This window comes from Telopea speciosissima, chromosome 7, assembly GCF_018873765.1.
Source record: "Telopea speciosissima isolate NSW1024214 ecotype Mountain lineage chromosome 7, Tspe_v1, whole genome shotgun sequence".
In the NCBI taxonomy this organism is placed as follows: Eukaryota; Viridiplantae; Streptophyta; class Magnoliopsida; order Proteales; family Proteaceae; genus Telopea; species Telopea speciosissima.
The window spans coordinates 6,285,935-6,304,583 of record NC_057922.1 but is presented as its reverse complement, the minus strand read 5'-3'; the positions used below and the strand labels follow the sequence as shown (position 1 = coordinate 6,304,583).

Below are 18,649 nucleotides of genomic sequence, written 5' to 3'. Positions count from 1 at the left end.
TATCTCCAACTTATTTATTCCATTTTTCATTCAAAAGACATACTTATGTTTTCTTCTGCATTTATTTGTGCAACTTGTTGGATACTTATATGCAGTTATGTTGAGATGTTGGGAATTATAGAGGTATAGTCCCACATCGCATAGTTGTCACGGCGGTTAGGCGACCCAAGGCGGTGGAGAGGGCCAAAGTTTAAGGCGACACCAACTAGGCGACCAAGGCGTCCGCCTAGGCGACCAAGGCGCCCAAGTCGACCAAGGCGCCGCGCCGGACACCTTGGCGACACCTTGACAACTATGCCACATCGGTTATCTAGGACCTTGGGTGTGTCTTAATTTACCCTTGGGCTATCTCCAACTAACCTAAAGGTTTTGGGTTGGACCCCCAAGTGATATGTCGTGGGCTTTCCCACTTTGTTGAACATGATATACTTATACATGTCTTTAATATTAGGAAACAAAGAGGTATTTGGTGACCAAAACCAGAAAAACTCCGAGCTACTAGAGAATTTGAATTGAAACTCTCCCTTCATTTTCCAGTTAGGATCTCCTCAATCATGAGAAAATTGTATGGGGAATTGTGAATGATTGAATGTCATTTTTTGGAATACGACTTATTAATTCCTTAAAGAGGTTTGGATTAAGATAAGCCAAGTGACTACAGGAAATGTTTTATTGAATCAAACAAAATGGGGGGATGGGATTGGTTCTAGAATCTGTTTCAAGAGAATCCAAAAAGGTTGGCAAGTGTCAAACTGCTTGTTGACTTTAATTGTCCAGGTGCCTGATAATTATGCTTACTGTAACTCATAAGCATGCATTTTACTTGACATTTTGTGTTCTGTTGTTCATGATTTATTTCTAACATGTCTAGTACATTGTTGAGTTTGGAAGAATTTTCCCTTGTGGAGACCCAACTAAAAATGTGTTTCTGAATAACAGATATGGCAAGAAATAAGGGATTTCTTCCATCTGCACCGGGAGAAATATCTTTGCAGAGAAAGCAAATGAAAGCCATTATTAGTTCGTTGCTTCCAGCCTGCACTGAACCAGATATGGACACTGGTGCTCCTTTTAGAGCTCAGGCAATAATCGCAAACCCCCCTGCTTATGGTGAGTTCTCCCATGTGTTGAAAATGAATCTACTATTTCATCTGTCTCCTTGTTGTTGTTGTTGTTACCCTTTTTGATGAATAATCAAGAATTCCAACAGAGAAGAAAGAACTTTTGTCTTACTATCTCAACTAAATAATTCTATTCCTACTTTTTGAATTTTTTCCACTACAAAGAAGCACAATTTATTTAATTTTTTTAATCCAACACTTGGTTTTTTAGCTAATGCATTTGTTTTCTTATTCTTTAGGATGCTTCGGCAGTCAATTGTGGAAGTTCTAACATAGATTTTAGTGAAATGCATCACTCTTGATGTAACATGTTTTATAGATACAAAGAGGAATGAATCCGTTGAGAGTGGATCAATGTACATAGGGAATGTGCACTCAAACAATAGCATGGATGGGAAGTTTTAGGTATCAGACATTGATTCATGGACTGCAAATAGGAACTAGTCAAAAGTTCTCTTATCAGGTATCCTAGAAAGGAAGACCAACAACTTTATCAATAGGATCAAAACTACAAAAAAACTGAGTACGAGTGATCTAATATCCATTTGTCAAGAGCATCTCAAATTTAAACCCAATTAGGATCAGGACCCCGATTTGTGGAATGAGATTTTTCTTTCTCCATTTTCCTGTGTGGGAGATGTCTTAGACTCTTTTGTCATCTCTCATTCTGTGCCTAGCCATACTATGTGTTAAGTATCTTTCTTTGGAGGGTGTACCTAAACATTCTAACATATGCTTATTCTTATAGGACATGCACATGTTGCTGAAGGTCTTGGTGTACCCCTTCACATCTTCTTCACAATGCCCTGGACGTGAGTGGAAATTTCTTACATGATTATTATTATTATTATTATTTTAATTTACATGCTGGTCATTGAATTTATTTTTTTAATATTGAAGTATAAGATGATGGATATTCTTACTGCTTAGAATATGGCTTGGACTTCGATTTCAAGGAGCGTTTTGCCACACCAGAAGTGAAAAAGTTGCTACAAAATAATAAACCTAAACACTAAGACCAGGAACAACAATTAATCAAGTATAACATAGTGGACACTTATATCAATAGAATTATGGATCAAACCAATAATTGGAATCAGGACTATGTGGTACCAAAAGGGGGAAAAGGTTGTGCAAAATGATAATTATTTTCTAAATTCCATACATGTGACAGATACGTATAAGTTTCATTTCTTTTGCTTGACCTTCAAATCTTTTTCTTTTACTTTTTAAAATTATGCCTTAAGTTAACTAAGATCCATTGGTTTCAATGGTAAATTTTGATATTTTCCCCTAAAAAATTAGTATTATGTGAAACCTTGATACACATCATCATTTTAATGAGGGAGATAAATTTACAAGATAAATGCCAAGGGTCTCTCTGAGCGCTTGGAGCTTATCATCCTGATCCTGCTACTGCTGCTCGGCTAAGTACCCACGGTCCTGTAACTTTTGACTTTCACTCAGCAATCGAGCCAGGAACTTGTTCGGAAATACCGTAATGAAGGAACATAGGAGTTTGTCGATAGGTATTTGACCAAATATGATTGTTGTCTAGAGATTTTCATTTCTTGGCGCCAAAGGCACTTTAATTCCAGGACATCTTCGGACCGCCTGGGGGCGGAGTTCCGTGTTCCAGAAATAGCGCTGTTAGTTACAGCGGATCGGGTCTAAGGCGGGAGATTCAATTAACCGAGATTCAGAAGCTGAAATTTCACCCCTACCATCAATAGGTTTAGCGAGAGCACCGGAGCGTGCTTATAGGTTGCGCGCGCTTGACTCATAATTGGGCTCATGGAGTTGATTCTTTATATAAATAAATTTACACGATAACATCTTTTATTTTCTGACTCCCTTCACTCCACTTCCTTGAATGGGCAAAAGATATGATTTTACCGAAAAGGTACAGGATTTATAAATACATATCCAGGGTTTTAAGTGTCGGTAGGTGTGGGCTGATACGTATTGGTATCGTTAGGCACCGATACAATACACACTGGATATGATACCCCCCCCCCCCCAAAAAAAAAAAAATTGGTATCGGGTTGTATCGACCTGAATTGACAATTTGACACACCTCGATACCCTGTGATACCCCTCGATACACCTTGATACAGTATCAAGGCGACTGCTGCAACATGACAGAACCAGTCAAGGAAAGTCAGAGCAGCAGTGGCAGTGGCCACAGCCACCGCCACCACACTGGAGCAGCGGCGGCAGAAACCACAGAAGAAGAAGATACTTACTGGAGGGGAATTGCTGGAGTCGCGGTCTCAGTCTGTCGTCGGAGCTGGAGTCCAGTTGCAGTCCATTGCAGCCTACCAAGGTTGAAAAAGTGGGACTGATGGTTCCGTTGCAACTCAGCATCTCAGCCCCCCCTTTTTTTTTTTTTTCCTGAAAGAATGTTCCATATGATTCTTGTGTGAAAACTATGTACACCAGCGAATAAAAATGTTAGAAAAGGAATAAAAAAAATTGAACAAAAGGATTAATGTTGCAAACAACAAGGCGTATTTATGATCGGAAATAACTAACGTCCTATGATTGGACGTCCAATGAAAGCGTATGGGGTGTGACCACCTAATGCCAATGATCGGACCAAATTACTACTTTTTATTGTGTATTATGCTTCAAAACTTTATTTTGCATGTATCCTAAGCATTTTCATGCGCTTCTTGATCATTTTCATCATAGCTGTCAAGGCGTCGCCTAGGTGTCCAGTCGCATTTTTTTGAATGGGTGTCTTGTTGTTGGCGCCTTAGGTATTTGACCCACTTGACCGCCTTGGTTCGCCTAGACGCCGTGACAACTGTGATTTTCATGCGTATCTTTAGCGTATCTTGCATCTCTCCGATACGAGACGTCTCTTAAAATCATCAATACGATACCTGATACTGATACTTTATACCTTGTAAAGACTAGCTCGTGTAGATCCAAAAGTAAGATCATTCTGTATGTTTATGTGAATGATGTGGTTTATCTACCTGTTGCTGCTGTTATTGTGTAAGAAAAATGTTCAATATTTACATTAGTCTTAATTTCCAGAAATTATCCCTCAATTGCTAATGGTTATGAGTCATATTAAATTGTACAGAGTTCTTGTATGGAATGAAAATTCTTTCTAATTTTCTATTGTGATAGCATATTTGCATATTTTGCACCACCCCACCCCCCCCCCCCCCAAAAAAAAAACACTTATTTTGATTTCTATTGAAGCACAGCTGGATTCTGTGGAGATCAGATGATTTTCTTGTGGAAGATAACGAGATCATTTGTTTTCCCGCTAATGTGTCAAATGGATATACCTTTTTTCATTGTTTTAGTTTCTCCTGATTGAGGTTTGAGATAATGAGCACTTTCTTACTTACATATATATAGGCAGGCCGACGCATGAATTTCCTCATCCATTGGCACGTGTATCTCAGGTTGCTGGTTATCGGGTATGCTTTGGCAGTCTGTATACTTATGCAGTTTTGTGTATTGATCATCTGGATTAGTTTCCTGTATCACTTTCTGACATTTTGATCCTTGCCCATCCAGCTATCATACTTTGTTGTGGATTTATTGATATGGTGGGGTATAGGAGGATTCGTTAATGACTTTAGGAAAAGGAAGTTGAAACTTGCTCCTATTGCATACTTCAGCACATACCATGGATCCATATCTCATTTGCCAACAGGGTATATGTGGAGTCCTCATCTTGTGCCAAAGCCAAATGGTAATGATCTCCTTCATTCTTTGTTAGTGCCTGGTAATCAATTTTTCTCATTTTTTTCCTAGTGTCCATTGTTAGTCTGTCATTCTGCAAGAGCTGTTGTTAAAGATGTTCTCCTGAGCAATTAGTATGATAGTAGATTACATATAACAATATACAGATGTGTGAAATATACAATACTGAATCCCACTTAAATCATCAAAATGTTGGTAATTTGTTGTTAGCAATATTTTGTTTTATTAGAATTGAAATGCATAAATTCACCCAAGCTAGTTGGCTAGCACCTCTATACTAGCCATTTTCTTTTAAATGGAAAACAGATAATAAAATATTTGGAGGTGATCATTGTTAGGATACCATGTTATGTTAGGGAACGGTCACTACATGCCATCTTGGATGGATGCTGGTGGGTCCATGTGGTAGAGTACCCCACACACATTTCACTGGTCATGCTTCAGCTCAAAAGGAGGGAAGTTCCCTAAAAGTGATTTTGAAGTTTCAAAAAGTTACGTAAATGCCGGTAAACCCCAGTACATGGAAATGAAATTCTTTTTTATTTTATAAAACTTATACACAATTTTAACCACTTCCTGTACTTTTTAGCTGAAATTTTATCCATGCAATGGATGTTTAATCTACTATGTTATGGACTTACTCATGTACATTGTCACCTGCCATGTGGAAAATAGTTATGGCCTATGGATAAAAATGTAATTAAGGAGCTTTTATGTTTAGTTTTCACTTAAATATTTCATCAATCAAGAAAAGATTGACAGTATACCCTTAGGTGTAGCTTCACTATAGTGGTACATATCAGCTATTTGTGTCAAGGTACAAAAAGATTCAAGAGTGAATCAGAAATCACATTTTACTGGTGTCTTCTCAAAAACTACTCTATTGGTTTTTTTTATACTAGAATGTCAATAATGTGAAATTACTATTTTTTTTCCTGAATTGGTAAGAAAATTACCTTTTCTTTTGGTATAGTTGGTGGTGAATCATTTCATTAACCAATTTCGATATATAATTTTTTTCATCGTAACATCCGATGGATACTGTTTTTGTTGTTGCCCATCCAAAGAAAAGAAAAAGTGTTAATCTGAAAGCTGGTGAGTTGCCTACCATTCTTTTTAAGGAACTTAATGAAACTCCCTCCTTGCCAAAGTCCCATCCTTTGAGCAACTCTCTTTTCCAGTTACCCTATGGAGCTCCCCTTCTTTCCCTTCAACAATCTCTCCGTTTCTTTATTCCAGCATCCAACAGCTGGAAAACTTCACCATCTTCCAATGAAGCTTCTGTTTTTCATTTAAATTGTACCCACGGGTAGGGCTGCAACTTGGGCTGGGCCAACCGAAGCCCAAGCTGAGCAATTTTGTTGGCTGGGTTAGACTTTGGGCCAGGCTAAGATCGAGGACTTGGTACCTTTGGTTGGGAAATGGTAGGTTAAGCTTGAGCCCCTGGGAAATTTGTGTTTGTGTTGGTAAAATTAGGTGCCACATGCCAATCTTTGGCATTCTCCTGCTGGTGATTCTTGTTGCAATCTGGGCATAGCCTGGTCCAAAATCAGGTTTTCTGGGCCAGGTCAATGCAGATTCCCGTTAAAAGTTCAATATAGGGATGATATTAGAAGAGAGAACTGAGAGAATGCTTGAGTGATAGAAATAGATCACCCAGGCCTTTTATTTATCATAATTGAATTACACTAAATCAAAGTACAAATAGGAATGCAGCCTCAGTCCTAATCCTATTAGGAATTCCTAATACAACTAGGAATACCAAATATAGAACTAGGCTGAGGGAAAAATAATAATAAAAAAGAAAAGCCCTAGTCCTAGCCGAGATATGACTAGGAATCTAGGATTATATAAAATATAATAACCATAAAAATAAAGCAGAGAAAGACCAGAATACCCCTACGGTGGGTATTCTGGTATATCTTTAACACTCCCCCTCAAGTTGGAGCAACGATATAACCAACTTGACTAGGCTAGGATGAAAGACCCGGCCAGGCAGTCCCTTGGTGAACATATCAGCAAGCTGATTAGTAGACCTCACATAAGGAACACAAATAAGGCCTTCCTCTAACTTTTCCTTGATAAAATGCCGATCCACCTCAACATGCTTCGTGCGATCATGCTGTACCGGATTATGTGCAATGCTAATGGCAGCCTTGTTATCGCAATACAGCATCATAGGAAGGCGAATAGCAACACCAAGATCTTGTAGCAAACCTTTTAACCAGAGTAGCTCACAAATACCTTGTGCCATAGTACGAAATTCTGCCTCAACATTAGAACGGGCCACCACATTTTGCTTCTTGCTACGCCAGGTGACAAGATTACCACCCACAAAAGAACAGTAACCAGAAATAGACTTCCGGTCCGGGGATCCTGCCCAATCAGCATCAGTATACGCCTCAATGCGTAGGTGACCATGGGGAGCCAAGAGAATTCCTTTTCCAGGAGCGGATTTCAAGTAGTGAAGAATCCGAAGAACAGCCTCCATGTGTGAAGTATAGGGATCATGCATAAACTGACTGACAAGACTAACAGCAACAGCAATATCGGGACGAGTATGAGAGAGATAAATCAATTTTCCCACTAGTCTTTGATATCGCCCTTTATCAACTGGATCACCCTCCTTTTCCTTGAGACGAACATTTGCATCCATAGGAGTATCTGAAGGACTGCATCCTAACAAACCAGTCTTAGTCAGTAGGTCTAGGACATATTTTCGTTGGGAAAGAAAGATGCCTTTGGAAGATGTGGCAACTTCAATCCCAAGAAAATACCTTAATTTTCCTAGATCCTTAATTTCAAACTCTTGACCAAGATATGTCTTTAACTTGCTGATCTCAACACTATCATTGCCAGTGACCACAATATCATCCACGTAGACTATCAAGATAGTGAGTTTTTCGCCTACTCTCTTGATAAAGAGAGTGTGATCTGCATTACTCTGCTTGTAGCCTACAGAAACCATTGCTTTGTGAAACCGGCCAAACTATGCTCGGGGAGACTGTTTCAACCCATAGAGAGCACGTTTCAATCTGCATACCTTTCCTTGATTGCTGTCAGAAGAAAACCCTGGTGGAATGTCCATGTAAACCTCTTCATCGAGTTCCCCATTGAGGAAGGCATTCTTCACATCAAGTTGTTGTAAGTCCCATCCAAGGTTAACTGCACAAGATAATAGTACTCGGACAGTATTCAACTTAGCGACAGGAGCAAAGGTCTCCTGGTAGTCTATCCCATATGTCTGAGTAAATCCTTTGGCCACGAGGCGTGCCTTATACCTATCCATTGTTCCATCCACCTTCTGCTTCACTACAAACACCCACTTGCATCCAACAGTTCGCTTCCCTGGTGGAAGAGTCATAAGCTCCCATGTGTTATTTTTTTTCAAGGCGTCCATTTCTTCCATCATAGCTGCCTTCCACTTTCCATCTGTAAGAGCTTCCTGCCAATTTTGAGGAATACGAACAGAAGAAAACGAGGAAACAAATGTACGAAAGGATGGAGACAAAGATTCATAAGAAACAGCATGAGATAAAGGATGTTGAGTGCAAGTTCTCACACCCTTGCGAACAGCAATGGGGAGATCCAAAGAAGAAGTATTACCAGGTGGAGAAGTAGGTTCCGGAGCAGGAGTTGGCAATTGGACGGGAACAAGTGTCACAGTGGATTGAAGCTACCTAGTTCTGGTCTTATTCCTTGAAAAAACCTTCAAATTTGTCGCATCAATCCTTCGCTGAAATTCACCAATGGTTCTCTGGACTGGGGTGACCTCCCCTTGAGCAGGAATTGTGGAAACCTCCCCCTGTGCAAGACCATCTCCCCCTGAAGGAGAATGGGGAACCTCCCCCTGTGTAGGAATATCTCCCCCTGACATAGGGGGAAGGGTAGGGGTAGGCATACTAGGAACAGCAGGGACAGCAGGAGTAGACTCCTCATAAACATGCCTAAGAGGGGGGTCTATGGTCAACACATCTTCACTAGAACTCTCCCCCTGAAGAGGTGGGGATGAATAATACGAGAGAGTTTTGTGAAAGATAACATCCATATTGACCATGGTATGGCGGGCAGGAGCATAATAACACTTGTACCCTTTTTGAGTGGGAGAGTAACCCAAAAATATGCAGCGGAGACTACGGGGCTCTAGTTTGCCAGGAGATCTAGTATCCCTAGCATAACAGACACACCCAAACACCTTAGGTGGAACAATATAAAAGGAAGAGCCATGTAAAAGCTCAATAAGGGACTTGGAAGCAAGAACCCGAGTCGGCAGCCTATTAATCAAATAGGCTGCAGTAAGGACAGCATCCCCCCAATAAAAGGAGGGAACAGTACGGGCAAACATTAAGGCCCGAGCCACTTCCAAGAGATGGCGATTCTTCCTCTCAGCCACACCATTTTGGGCTGGGGTATCAACACAACTGGTTTGGTGTAAAATGCCATAGGCAGAAAGGTATCTTTGGAACTGATCTTCCATATATTCTGTCCCATTATCGCTCCTCAAAATTTTTAGAGAGGCAAGAAACTGGGTTTGGATCATGTTATGGAAATGCTGAAAACAGGAGAAGATTTCACTCTTGTTATGCATGAGGTATACCCAGGTGAAACGGGAATGACAGTCAATAAATGTAACAAACCATCGCTGGCCATGAAGAAAGGCCTTGCGACTAGGGCCCCACACATCAGTATGAACTAAGTGAAATAGGGAAGAACTTCTTTTATTAGATATAGGATAAAAGGAGCGTGTTTGTTTGGCCAAGACACAAGGCTCACAAAAAAATTCTTCCTTATTACAATCTTTAAACAAAGTGGGAAACAAAAGAGATAAAGTGCCCAAGGAGGGGTGTCCTAACCTAGAATGCCATTGGTGCAATTCAGAAGAAAAAGAAGATGGCTGACATAATTGAGATGGTAAAGTCTGTTGTGGTCCATCATCAAGGAGATACAATCCACCATGCAGCCTACCCGATCCAATCGTCCTCCCCGAGTCCAGTTCCTGAAAGACACAATGAGTAGGAAAAAAAATCACTTTGCAATTCAAATTCTTGGTAATACTACTAATAGAGAGAAGATTAGTAGTAAATTTTGGAATGTGCAAAACAGAGGATAGAGTAAGTAAAGGGGAGCAGCTGATGGACCCCTTGCCTGAAACAGAGGAGAGGGAACCATCAGCCACCCGAACTTTATCTTTGCCAGAAGAAGGGGAATATTGATGAAAAAGATTAGAAGAACCTGTCATGTGATCAGTGGCACCGGAGTCTATAATCCAAGGAGCAGAGACAACCGATGCACAGTGACCAGCAAAAGGAATACCTGAGCGGGCAAAGTGGGAACCTGATGGTGTAGAGTAGGCGGCAGGAACAGATGTAGTGGAAGACTGTAACATACGCCGGAGGGCCTGGAACTCCTCCTGGGAGAAACTATTGTCAGCAGTGGGTGCTGGAACTACACTTTCAGTGTGATTGGCTTTGTTTTTAGGTTTAGCACGGTCACGTTTAGCCTCAAAATCAGCCGGCTTCCCATGTAATTTCCAGCACTGAGCCTTAGTGTGATATAGTTTATTGCAATGTTCACACTTGACAGGCTCCTTTGAAGGGGCAGCAGCAGTAGCAGTGGCAGTAGCGGTAGAGTCAGATGAAGTGCCTTTAGAACCAGCAGCCTGTAGGGCTGATCTATCAACAGAGGTACCTATCATCATTGCAGCCCGACGTGTTTCTTTAGTGAGAACATAAGAGAAGGCTTGCTCCAATGTAGGGAAAGGCACCCTACCAAGGACTTGCACATGTATGGGGTCATAATCAGCATTAAGACCAGCCAGGAAGTCATAAACACGAAACTTATCCACGTAGGCTGAATAAGCAGTAACATCAGCAGCTGTAGTGGGCTGAAAGGGGGCATAGTGATCTAATTGTTGCCACAAACTTTTGAGGACAGCATAGTACTTAGGCACTGACAGCTCCTTTTGGGTAGTAGAATGGAGTGTCTTGCGAATGTCATACACCTGTGCATCATTCCCCAATTGGCCATAAGTGCCCTTAGCAGCAGCCCATATTTGTGCGGCTGTGTCAAGAAGAAGATACTGGCTGGAAAGGTCTTGTGGCATGGAGTTCAAGATAAAAGACATAACCATAGCATCATTGGCAGCCCATCGGGTCTTGGCAGTGCCCTCTTCAGTAGGCTGTTTGGAGGTACCATTAAGATGCCCACTGAGTCCCCTACCAGCCACAGTCAAGGAGAGAGACCTGGCCCATATGAGATAATTTGTTCCATCAAGTTTAATAGAAGCAGCATAAGGGAGGAATTCTGTCCGCGGCTGAGAATCACCTCCAGAGTTGGCCGTGGTCATATCTGAGTCCCCCATTGTTTAGAAAAAATAGTTGCAGCAAAACTGAAATAAAACCTTGATAGAGTAATCCCTTTGGCAGCAAACTACAGGGATTAGAAAGGCAGAAACAAGCAGCCCTAATTCCAGAATCGATAAGCAGGGTTTTAGAGGAAAACCCTAGAAGAGAAAATCGATTGGGAGTTAGGGGTCTTCAAAGCAGTGATAGAAGACTGCAGAATCAGCATTAAAAGTTGATGAAGATCCTCAAAAAAATTAGCCCACGCAGAGAACAGGGAGAAACTGGATCGAAGATTGGTAGGGTTTTTCAGCCAAACCCTAAAGTAACTTGATATGGTGAGAGCCTGCAATGCTGGGGAAGAAAACGTCGAGACAGCAGCTATCCAAAAAAAACCTGCAGAGGTGGATCTCAAGAAGAAAAGCAGCTTCAATTGCCAAGGGAAGACTGATCTTCAATAGGGAGAACTCCAAAAAAAAAAATTGCAGAGATGCGGGCAGCAGCTATCGAACCAAAATACCTGTTAAATCATCAATTGTTGAGGTGATCAGATTAGGGCAGCATCTATCTTACAGATCACCTCATTAGATCTGCCCTAACTGAGGGAAAAAAAACAGAAAAAAATTGGAGAAGATCGAGTGGTAAAAAAAGGTTGAGAAGAGAACAATGGAAGGAAGGTGGGGGGTTAGGAACCAGGCTAGATCGAAAACATCTGCTCTGATACCATATTAGAAGAGAGAACTGAGAGAATGCTTGAGTGATAGAAATAGATCACCCAGGCCCTTTATTTATAATAATTGAATTACACTAAATCAAAGTACAAATAGGAATGCAGCCTCAGTCCTAATCCTATTAGGAATTCCTAGTACAACTAGGAATACCAAATATAGAACTAGGCTGAGGGAAAAATAATAATAAAAAAGAAAAGCCCTAGTCCTAGCCGAGATATGACTAGGAATCTAGGATTACATAAAATATAATAACCATAAAAATAAAGCAGAAAAAGACCAGAATACCCCTACGGTGGGTATTCTGGTATATCTTTAACAGATGATTTGGTGTATTATTAATTGTGATCACATAATTATAAAGTTATGACTCGGTAACAAATTGTGCCTTTGGTGTAACGGCAGAAGGTTGATTGTTCAAGTCTTGTTATTAACATGTGGGAATACCTATTCCAAATTTGTGCACAATATATTAACTATAACAATGTGCTGTGTCCTGATGGTCAATGGTCCTAGTGCTTGGGTCAAGGGTTCAACCACCAGAGCTATGGAGTCGGCCATTCTCTTTAATACAGATTTGTGATCATAAGGAACCAGATGATGAGTTAATAAGTTTCTCCTGCTGGGACCAAAACAGGTTTTGGACACTGTTATGGGTAGGCTGCATTCCTCTTGGATAAAATTAGATATATAAACGGATTGAATAAGGATCGGATGTGATCAGATCCATATATCCCCTGACCGGATACGGATGAGAATCGTATCCAGATGTTCGACTATCTGTTTACATCCCTGATTTCTGTAACCGAACCTTCCTCCCCCCTTCAGATACAATTTGCCCTCAATCTATGTCTCTCAATTGTCTTAGATCTTTTCCTAATTCTCTAAAACATGTCGAATCTTCAAGAACCCTCAAGATCATTAGCTACTTAATTTTTTATTATTATTTGGATATCTATTCAAATCGAATAGATTATGTTCTGGATTTTCCAAATTCGGATCTAGATACCCTCTGACCGGATACGGATATCCCTAAACGGATATTCTTTTGAATTAAATTCGGATTTTTAACTATCCGTTTACATCCCTTCATAAATCTAATTGGAAAGAATTGGATGTTATTTTCATTTTCACTATAATACTATTTTATCCTTGAAAAACGCATTAGTGCTGTTGACTTACTTTGAACCTAGCTTTTTTTTAAAAAAAGTTCATTGTGTTCCTTATAGATGGAAGCTCCTCATTACCCTTGCCTCTCTTCCCTTGGTTGATTCATTTGTTCTCCCCCTCCCCCCACCAGCCTTCTCGTCATAATTTGAAACTAGTTTGAGGTTCTATGTGAATCCTTTTCTTTTTTATGTTGCCTTTCTTAGCTGTAATTTTTGCTGGAAATGTTTTATGTATCATGTTTAATATGTTGGGACTGATTAGATGGATTGCACTTAACTAACATGCAGACTGGGGTCCGTTAGTTGATGTTGTTGGCTTCTGTTTCTTAAACCTTGGGGCGAAATACCAACCTCAGAAAGAGCTCACACAGTGGCTTCAAGATGGACCAAAACCTATATATATAGGGTTTGGGAGCATGGTAGGCCTCTTTCTAGAATTTACAGCCACTATTTTATTAAATGTTTAAAGCATGGTTTCTGTTAGTACTTTATCATTGCAAATAAGATGCTTCACCTTTCTGTAAGGGTCAAAAACTCGTCTCGAGGAGGTGTCTTGACCAGGTTGAGATTCTTGAGATCTCGAGATCTCGGCAAGACACTGCATTTTTTTTTTGGGTTTCGGTGGGAAAATGGCCATAGTTGGCTCTGAAACATTAAGAGAAGCTTGTTTTAGGCTTAATAAACATATTTAATTCTTCAAATTAAAAAAAAAAAAAAACACACCCAATTTTGTGCTTTGGATTTGCGCCCTTGGTTGGCGGTAAACGTCAAATCCTTAAGTAATATTTGCCTATACACATTGTTTGAGTGCTATGAGACATAATGGGCAAAGAAAACAAGTAAATTATGCAATAATGGATGAAGACACATCATATTGAATAATTATTTAAGAAATAGTTAAGGACTTAAAGTAAAATCTACAAAGTATAGTGATGAGTGAACAATGCATATTTAATAGACACCCAAGTACAGTGAACAATACATATGTCATAGACACCATAGTCTTCCATGTCCCAACAATACAATATTGTGAGTCTGTGACTGTCTACTGATATGAACTATGACATGTTGGATCAAGTCCACTCATGGTCCGATGGAACTGACGTGCATTGTCTTCCATCTGCATGATGAATGCCACATCATAGTGTTCGAGAAGAAACAAGAGTAGTTTGTTCTTAAGCAGGTCGAGATATCCGAGATTTCACCGAAATTTCGGTTGAGTTTACCGAAACCATGCAAATTTGGGTCTCGTAAGAGAACTCGTCTAGACCAGGTCGAGATTCTCGAGTTTTCTGAGATCTCGGCGAGTTTTTGAACTATGCCTTTCTGCATTTGATTTGAGTACATCCCAAGTTTGTTTAAATCTGGTATTGTTTTATTTGTTTGAAAAGACTAATTTTTTTTTTTTATATTGTTTAACAAAAAAATAACATTTTTCTATTTCCTAACTTGTTCTGAACATTGCCATCTTTGATTTTCTAATTGATTTCATGTATATTGTCGAAGACATTCTTCCTGGATACTTTTTAGATTTTTTTTTTTAAATATTACATGTGAAAAATTGTTGTTGGGGGGGAGGCATAATTTCACTAGCATACCACCCATATACTTAAGAGGTAGTCTGAAATTGCAGAGTTCAATGGCAAATGTAGTATCCAGGCTGAAGGGTTTGGAACAGAATGATAGCATGAATCTGATTGGGCTGATTGAAGTTTTAGTCAGGATAGGGAAAATAAAACAATGATTTTCATACATGACAAATTAATGCAACAGTTCAAAAGCAATTAACAGATGCAAGTCTCTACCATCTTACTACATTCTGCTCTGTAACTATTAACTAAAGAATTTGGGGTTTGTACCCTTGATGAACATCCTGAGCTCACATTTAAGTTGAATATTGTAAAGATGTGATTTGGAGTGTCAGGATATGAAAACTGAGGGTTCTCCGTTATCTGAACTTCTAATAGTGAAAAAATATAATCCAGTATGTGGTCATTGAGGAGCAAGCTTAAACAGTAGCATATTCTCATGGCAGTAGCCTCTAGAAGAGTATGGACTCATCTGAATTGTTCACATGATAAAAAAGAGAAATTATATCAAATGATCTTGTTTCCGTAAGAAATTCTGGAGCTCTAGTCTAGATCAAGGGATATGGTAAAATGTGATTGCCTTCTACGCTTATTTCAAGATTTTTTATTGACTCTTGCTAAATGCGGGAACCTTGTGCACTGGGTACTGTCATTTTTTATTGACAACACTAGTGATGATTTTATGGTAATGGTCCTTAGGTTTAGTGAAGTTCTTTATGATGTGTGTTTTGTTCTGTTTCTCAAAATTGTCATTAGAATTTTGATCTCCAAATTGGAGGTCTTCTGGTCCTGGGTTCAAGTTGGGATTCATCTTGGTTTAATAGCAAATTCTTTCTTGTTTGTCACACATGCAGATAGGAAAAAATGTTTTTTTGAATAATTTATTTTTAGTAGTAAAAAGAAAAAATAAGTAAGTATTACCTGTTGCAAAGAAAAGGAACTCCAACTTGTGGTTAAGTAAATATGGACTAATGAAACTAAAATGAGCCAAAAGCTTTTTCTTTTTCCAATTTTATCAATCTAGAATTTGTAAAATTGTTGTATCTGACTTTGATTGCTTTCTTAAAAAGGCATAACTGGAAAAAATATAGGAAAAGGAAAAGAATGTTTTCTCTATGGAATCCGATGTTAGGCTATCTCAACAAAATAGAAAGAAAATGACAGGTTGTATTCTCCTATTATTTTATTCTGCCACTTCTCCACCTTCTCCCATGATTTTCCCTTGCCTAGTTTTCTCACCTAATGGTTGAGACTCAAAAATGAGGATTTGGTTTCTCAGAAGCACTTTTTTTTCCATAAGGCAACCAAACACCTGCTGGGAACAAGTTTATCTCAATTCTCTTTCCAGTAAGCAGCCAAACACAGCATAGTGCAACCTTCCTTGATTATGCGAATCGTTTCTTTTCCTCTTCTGTATGACACATGAAGCTGATGCTAATCAGCGTGCATATGCAGCCAGCTTAAGTCCTATAGCTTACACTTTAGGCTGCACTTTTGTTAAGAACTAAAATGCCAATCCAATGCAATTTTAGCTTTAGGAACATGATGATTCCCTTAACAACACTAGCCAATGTTCTGAAACCCTTCCATCCTGTAACTATTCTGACTTCTGAGTTTCAGATGGTGGGACACCTCATCGACCTGGCTGTTAACTCATGGGCAGTTTTCATTCAATGGTGTTATGGAGAATTGGTGCTTACAACTCCCCCCCCCCCCCCCCCCAAACCTAACCCGACACTTACCTTTGGGTTGTTGGTTCAAATGCTCCTTAAAGCATATATGTAAATCAGTAGTTGGTTTGTTTAATGGGTCCACAGAGGTTCAATTATCCCTGTTCAGCGAATCGTCAGGATATTACAAATTACAAACTGTGGAATTTTCAATAGGTTTAGAACAAAATTGAGTTCGAGGGTAGTCCAGCTTCATCCATGTGTATAAGTGCATGACATTCACCAAATATATGTTCTTCACTGATTATCTTGTCATTGAAGCACATTAATGTAAATGATAAGATTGAGGAAGCTAATTCACATTTACATGTGAATAACTGTTGGAAGAATTCTATGTACTTATGTAGTAGCATGGGCATTTTAAAATCGTAGTCTGTTATGAGTATCTATGAATGTGAACTTTGTAGTCCATGTTATGATTTATATAAGCATGATACTGTTTGTCCATTAAACACTCAGATATTCAATACCTTGTTTTATTTCTAGCCTCTTGAAGATGCACAAAAGACTACAAATATTATTTTGCAAGCATTGAAAGATACAAGACAAAGGGGGATAATTGGACGGGGTTGGGGTGACCTTGGCATTCGTAAGTTTCTTTCCTTTGCTTCAACATTCTATTATTTGATATTATTCTCTGGTGTTTCTTCAGCACAAGCTACCAAACTTTTAGCTTCCATTACTAGTTCATCCATACCCAATGCATCCCTCCTCCTAACCCCTTCCCCATGGCCTTATGCAGCCAGCCAACCGAGATCCCAGATTAGGAATGAAAGACCAAATTGGCTGCTCCACAGGTCCTGCTATGATCTGTTTTTTTTTTTTTGATAAAACAAGGTTGAAAGAGGCTTGTTGATATCAGCAGCCTGTGATGTGTGTGTGTGTGTGTGTGAGAGAGAGAGAGAGAGAGGAAACCTTTTGGCTACACAATTGAAATCCAAATTCTGTATTTATTTCATTAACCAATATCGTTGGGGTGTTACATATTTATAATAAAAGAAAGTCTCCTAAATCTAAAACTCTTAGGTGAGTGGACTAACTTAACTAACAAGGACTTTAAAATACTTAGCTAATTAGAATTGTTGAAGCCTAAGTCTTCTAGATAACTTGGGTCCCCCACACAACTAACCAAAATAGGACTCTTTAATAACTAAACTAAAGCCAACTACATTACATCATTACTTAATGGGCCCCACTTTTAATTAAATATCTATTTTCATACACCACTTTAGACTCCCACTTTTGGGCCTTATAATTCCGAGCATTACAAATAAAACCCAAAGAACTAAAAACCCATACCTCATAGATATATTAAAATAGGACCAATTTTTTATCTGGGCCTGCATTCGCCACCTCTCTCTCACTTTCTCGATATATATATATATAGTGCTTGCTTCTATCTGAAGATGTAAGTTTATCTTTGGATGAAATTTTTCTAGTTCTGCAGTTCAAGAGAGTTTTTCTAGACTGGCACAAATATCTGTCATGTGGCAGATTGGATAGATATGAAATTGTGGACAGGTGGTAATGTAGCTCTAGATAGGAGAAAAATCCCACTAGAGGCCAAGCAATAGGATCTAAAAAAAGGCTGCTGGTTTGATTGGGCAGAATTAGGGTTTTTAGGTTAAATTCTAGGGCTAGGTATGGGGGAATGGGGTAATGTATATCTGATTTTAATAGGCAGGCTTAGGGGAAGCTATTAAAACAGATTTTAACAAGTTTTGAAACAAAATTCAATTTCCAGAATTTTTAGGGTTAGGGTTTGGGTTTTAGGGTTTAGAATCTAGGCTGAAAACTAGGGTTTAGACTGATCAGAATGGGCTGCAGGTCTGGTCGAGTGGAGGGATTGGTTTGGGGAGGCTGTGATCTGATTTTGGTGAAAAACAGATGTAGGATGAAGGCTGGACAGGTTCTAGGGTTTCACAGAGACGATGTCAGATTAGGGTTTATTGGGAAAATCAAATAAAAATAAAGGGGGATCGATTGGGGGGAAGGAAAAGGAATGAAAACAGAATTTAAAAATTCAAACTTACAGCAGGAATCCACCGGCAGCAGCTTGAACAAAGAAGGATGGAACCACCTTCAGTGAGAGATCCTCCCAGCCGTCACGGCGTAAGGAGTCAACCGGAGTCCACCGATCCCTTTCCACCTTGAGATCCACAAGGATGCACACTCACAAGGAGCAACAGCAGCAACAAAGGCAGCAAACATAAAGCTGAGTTTTCATTAATCAAAATTTGTA

At 39.4% G+C, this 18,649-nt stretch overlaps 1 protein-coding gene across 2 annotated transcripts in view; it reads left to right on the top strand.

Moving 5' to 3' along the window:
* Positions 1–18,649, top strand: part of LOC122667069 (sterol 3-beta-glucosyltransferase UGT80B1-like) — a 39,418-nt gene that overhangs the window by 10,456 nt on the left and 10,313 nt on the right. The window contains exons 5-11 of one of the 2 annotated variants that reach the window (XM_043863251.1): positions 940–1,110; positions 1,870–1,933; positions 4,504–4,561; positions 4,662–4,839; positions 13,377–13,507; positions 16,894–16,996; positions 17,060–17,238. In XM_043863251.1, coding sequence (XP_043719186.1) covers positions 940–1,110; positions 1,870–1,933; positions 4,504–4,561; positions 4,662–4,839; positions 13,377–13,507; positions 16,894–16,996; positions 17,060–17,235 — 881 coding nt within the window. In that variant the 3' untranslated portion in view covers positions 17,236–17,238. Of the gene's footprint in view, positions 1–939; positions 1,111–1,869; positions 1,934–4,503; positions 4,562–4,661; positions 4,840–13,376; positions 13,508–16,893; positions 16,997–17,059; positions 17,239–18,649 lie in introns of those variants that run through there. The other variant, XM_043863250.1, reaches the window with a different exon arrangement.